This window comes from Tenrec ecaudatus, chromosome 6 (assembly GCF_050624435.1).
Source record: "Tenrec ecaudatus isolate mTenEca1 chromosome 6, mTenEca1.hap1, whole genome shotgun sequence".
Taxonomy (NCBI): domain Eukaryota; kingdom Metazoa; phylum Chordata; class Mammalia; order Afrosoricida; family Tenrecidae; genus Tenrec; species Tenrec ecaudatus.
This window is the reverse complement of record NC_134535.1, coordinates 78039142-78043800: the sequence shown is the minus strand read 5'-3', so window position 1 is coordinate 78043800 and position 4659 is coordinate 78039142. Positions and strand designations below refer to the sequence as shown.

The following is a 4659-nucleotide window of genomic DNA, read 5'->3' as shown; positions in this document are numbered from 1 at the left end:
AATTGTGTCTATCTAACCCATGATGAGTTTTTTTGGTGGGGGGCTGGCCTTTCCCCCCAATATGGCGCCCATCACATTGCAGTAGAAAAAGAACTCTTTTGAGTTATACCCCATGTAACAATTGTACGCCTCCCACCCCAATCCCCCGGAATGTAGTGATTTAGAAAATTATGTGAAGTTAAGTGAAGATCCGGTGTGGGGATTGACAGATAGTGAATGAGTATTTTAAAGAGGACAATGGGGCGAGGTAAAAGTAAACCTGAAACTTATGGTACTACGCTCAGAAGACAGGGCATAAAAGTAACGAAGAAAAAGATGTAATGTTTTCTAAAAGTAGTAAAAATGTACAATCCATGGTTCCCAGAGGAAGAAACGAAGCGGAGCTTCAAGATATACCATTTGAGAAGACCAGTTCAGAAAATAGAAGCAAAGAGGCACAGTATAGGAAAGCACCTTTACTTTCAAGAGTAGAAAGTAGGATTGCAGAAGGAGATTTAGAATTTACAATGTCTTATCCTGTTAGAGTTGTTAACAGACAGCCTTATGGGAAACACCCACAAGGAATTCACAGTGCGTTGCCCTTTGAGTTTCTAAAAGACCTCAAGCAGGTAGTCAGTGATTATAGCCCAGACTCACATTATGTAATAAGCATGAAAATATGTTTGACAGTCTGAGCACTGGACCCCTGCTGACTGGAGTCCCATTGTGAAAATATGTCTTTACCATTCAAAATTTATACAATAATGTATGTGGTGGGATTTAGCAGTCCATTCACACACTTGGAAGAATGCTGAGGATGGGACAGATATTGGAATTCATCAATTGCTAGGGGATGAGAATTGGGCGAGTCAATGTTGCTCAATATTCAACAGTAAAGGATTGCTGTTAGCAAATGAAAATGGAGGAAGGAGCTTGATCCAATTCCCTCCCACAGAGCGCGGTAGGCAAAGCCTCTGCCTAGCCCAGCAAAAGAATCTTTGAATGGCAGAAATTTCAGCTATCACCCAGCCTCACAGCAAGAGACCAGACCAAGTCAAACTTGCAATAGCCAAGTTTTTTTTCTCATTGAAGTAAGTTTGACTAACCAAGAAAAGGCTCAGAAACCTCACAGCAGTTTGTTGAGTCTAAAAAGCAGGACCCTCTTATTGAAGGAGTAATACAGTTTCTATCAAGAAGATTTAACCTAAATACTCTAGGAATTCAAATTGATACTGGAGTTGTTCAGAGTGGTGAGGAAAAGCCAAAAGGTGTGATCAAATCAGAAATTATTAAGAGTGGTAATTGGAGTCCGCTACCTAAAAGAACTGTAGGGCATTTGTTAGGAAAGTCCAATCTAAATTCTCAAAGTGTTCAGATTATTGCTTGAGTTATTGATCATGATTATGTAGAAGAAATTAAGGAAGTGATAAAATCTGATATACCATGGTTTATAAAGAAGGAAGATGGTTTAAGTCAATTTTTGCTTCCTTGCATTTCTAGAGTAAAAATTTATACCTATCAGGAAAGAGTACCTGAGAAGTTGGACCACCCTATAAATCAAGGGGTCTTCTGGAATGCTGTTGTGGGGAAACAACAGCACCCCCACATGGAATTAAAAATTGAAGGGAAAAGGTTTTTCAATTCTGGATATGGGGTCATACCCTAAGGGAATTCACGAGGTCCTAAGATCTGCCCACTAACTTCCTCTAAATCCCGCTTGGAAGGAATGAGAGGAGTTAACCAAGACAGAATATTGCAAGAAGACCTGACAGATTCCTGAGACTGACGATCGCTGCCTACTGAGATATTTCTTCCATTGTAGATGTAAAGAGACACTCTGGGACTCTATCATAACTGAACATTTTATACAACAGTGACTATTACTACAGACTACCCTTTTACTGAAAGATCAGATTATGGACTTTCATTATCACTTGATGGTAAATTGTATTAGAATGTTGTAGAGTTTTTGTTAGATATTTGATATAAACTTAAATAATTGGAATTAGATTAGATAACATTTGCAAGAATTAAGGAAAACATTTTATTAGAAGTGATTCAGCTAAGGATATTTTCTATACATTCAAGGATGGATTAACGTATTCCACTAGCTGAGGTAATTAAGCAAATGATGGATGGCGTAGAAAGAGGCTGGATCCCATGTGCTTGGGTTCAAAGTATTTCACATAGCTTAGGTTCCAGTCTGACTGTGTTGTTTATCATCACAATTTTGATGCTTTCAGTCTCATATCACTTCTATAGGAAGCTAAGAGACATGAAGAGAGACCATGTTGCTTCCGTGACACTATTAAATCTTAAACATATGCAGAAGGGAGAAATGTGGGAAATTAAAACAGAGGTGAGCATGCTACCATGTTTCTGACTTCATTATCTCTTCTATCTCTCATGCTCTCTAGGACTTTACTATAGTCTTTATATACATCTTAACTGTACAATTACGCCTCTTGAATCTGCAGGAAAGGCCTGTGGGGGATGGCTTTTCCCCCACAATATACATCATAATTTTGATTAGTTTAGCATCTGTATTCCTATTGTAGTAGTGCTTAAATTCTGATTACTAGGTTTGTAGGAGGTTATGATATATAGTGAAAGCCCCATGTCAAATTTTGAGTCTCCACGTAGTTTCAGCCTCCATTGAATTCTTTCTGATGATTGACTATCAATGTGAATAGCTTTGTTTTCCAGCAGAGGGTTTTGAAAGTTGATTCTACCTCTTCTCTAACCAGCCCAGGAAGGGGCACTCTAACCCTTAGGGACTTCCCTGAGTATGCCATGGATGGAATTTGGAATACTGGGATACAGATGATAATAAATCAAATCTTGATCGCTTTAGTCAAAGGTCCCTGAAACAATCTCATAATCTTTTCTATCTAGAATTGTGTATATATCCCAATCGGTCACTTGGCTACTTCCATAGTGCCAACTGCACTTATGATGCATTGATCTGCTGCCAATCATGTTTTTGTGACAGTTTCCCTTTATTCCAGGTTCAATTTAATGGTCATGTTTTTGTAAATGTCTGGACAGCAATGTGACTTTGTGCTGATGATTTTCTTCATATGCATGGTGTGCTTTTGTCTTTGTCCTGCACAACACTTAATAAATGTGCCTGCATAAATAATGCATGCGATTTGGAGTATCCTTTCTTTCCTTAAAAGGTTATTAATTTTGTCTGTCAGGTCATTAGGTTCAAGGGTGGCAGAAAGGATTAACAGTTTCTAGGGAGAACTTTTCAAAGGTCCCTCATACGCATGCACCAATATTCATATCTTCATATATACTTACCAAATGTTGGAAACCAAGTTTAAATAATGAAAAATAATCTAGAAAGACCATATGAAGTTATGAACATCTTTGTTTTATTTCATTATTTTTATCATGTCTCTAATTTACAGCCTCTTGATTGTTTTTATTTACTTAAGAAAAATGCAATCTTCCTTGCCATGTCCATGAAGGCTCTCTTGACTTGCTGATTCCTTAGGCTATAAATAAAGGGGTTCAGCATGGGCGCTACCGAGGTGTTTAGCACAGCTACGCCCTTGCTCAAAGATACCCTGTCCTTGGCTGATGGATTAATATACATGAAAATGCAGCTGCCATAAGAGATGGAGATGACAATCATGTGGGAAGAGCATGTGGAAAAGGCCTTTGTCCTCTGACTAGCAGAAGGAATTCTCAAAATTGTTCTGATGATATATATGTAAGACAAAATTATTAATGCCAAAGTGAACAGTAGAGTAAGCACAGCACAGGAAAACCCTGTTAGTTCTAGAAATTTGGTGTCTGAACAAGAAAGACGTAATAAGGGGAAATAATCACAAGCAAAATGCTCGATGACATTGGCCTTGCAGTAATCAAGCTGTGTGAACAGCATAACTAATGGGAATATGATTAAGAATGAAGCCAACCAAGAAGCAAAGACCAGCAGTGTGCAGACTCTGTGATTCATGATGATCATGTAATGCAGGGGTTTGCAGATGGCCACATACCGGTCATAGGACATGGCAGCCAGAAGGTTAAACTCTGTAACTCCCAAAACAATAAAGAAGAATAACTGAGCCATACAATCATTAAAGGAAATAGTTTTATCCCCTGTAATAATGGTCCCCAGGAACCTAGGTATACTGACAGTTGTAAAGGAAATTTCCAACAAAGAGAAATTTCTGAGAAAGAAATACATGGGGGTCCGGAGGTGAGAATCCAAAAGGGTCAGGGTGATAATGGTCAGGTTCCCAGTGATGCTGAGCATGTACGTGATAAACAGAAAGATAAAAATCATGACCTGAAGCTTTGGGTCATCTGACAAGCCCAAGAGTATGAACTCTGTTACTTCTGTGTCATTTTCCATTCCCCCCGCCCCCTCTCTTTTGTGCAATCTATAGGAGAAACACAATGGGGATATGAGAGGAAAAGAAATGATCCCTGAATACCAAAAGCATTTGTCTCTGAAGGAAACGTATTATGGCATGCTGCCTTTCCGGGGAATTTAAAAGGTTGAATAACAACCAATCATATGTGCAAGTCGGTTTTTACCATGGGCCATGCTCTGTGTTTCATTATGTAAAGTAAAAATAAATTATATACTTTTTCTTCATAAAACTATATTTTACAGATTAGAAACTGTTTTCAAACATTATAAAGATTCTTCCTCTAATCATA

The 4659-nt window shown here is 38.3% G+C and overlaps 1 protein-coding gene across 1 annotated transcript; it reads right to left on the bottom strand.

Moving 5' to 3' along the window:
- Positions 1-3409: 3409 nt before the first annotated feature.
- LOC142450962 (olfactory receptor 6C1-like) lies at positions 3410-4348 on the bottom strand. The gene has a single exon (XM_075552896.1). The coding sequence runs from the start codon at positions 4346-4348 to the stop codon at positions 3410-3412; it is 939 nt and encodes a 312-aa protein (XP_075409011.1).
- Between the last annotated feature and the right edge of the window lie 311 nt (positions 4349-4659).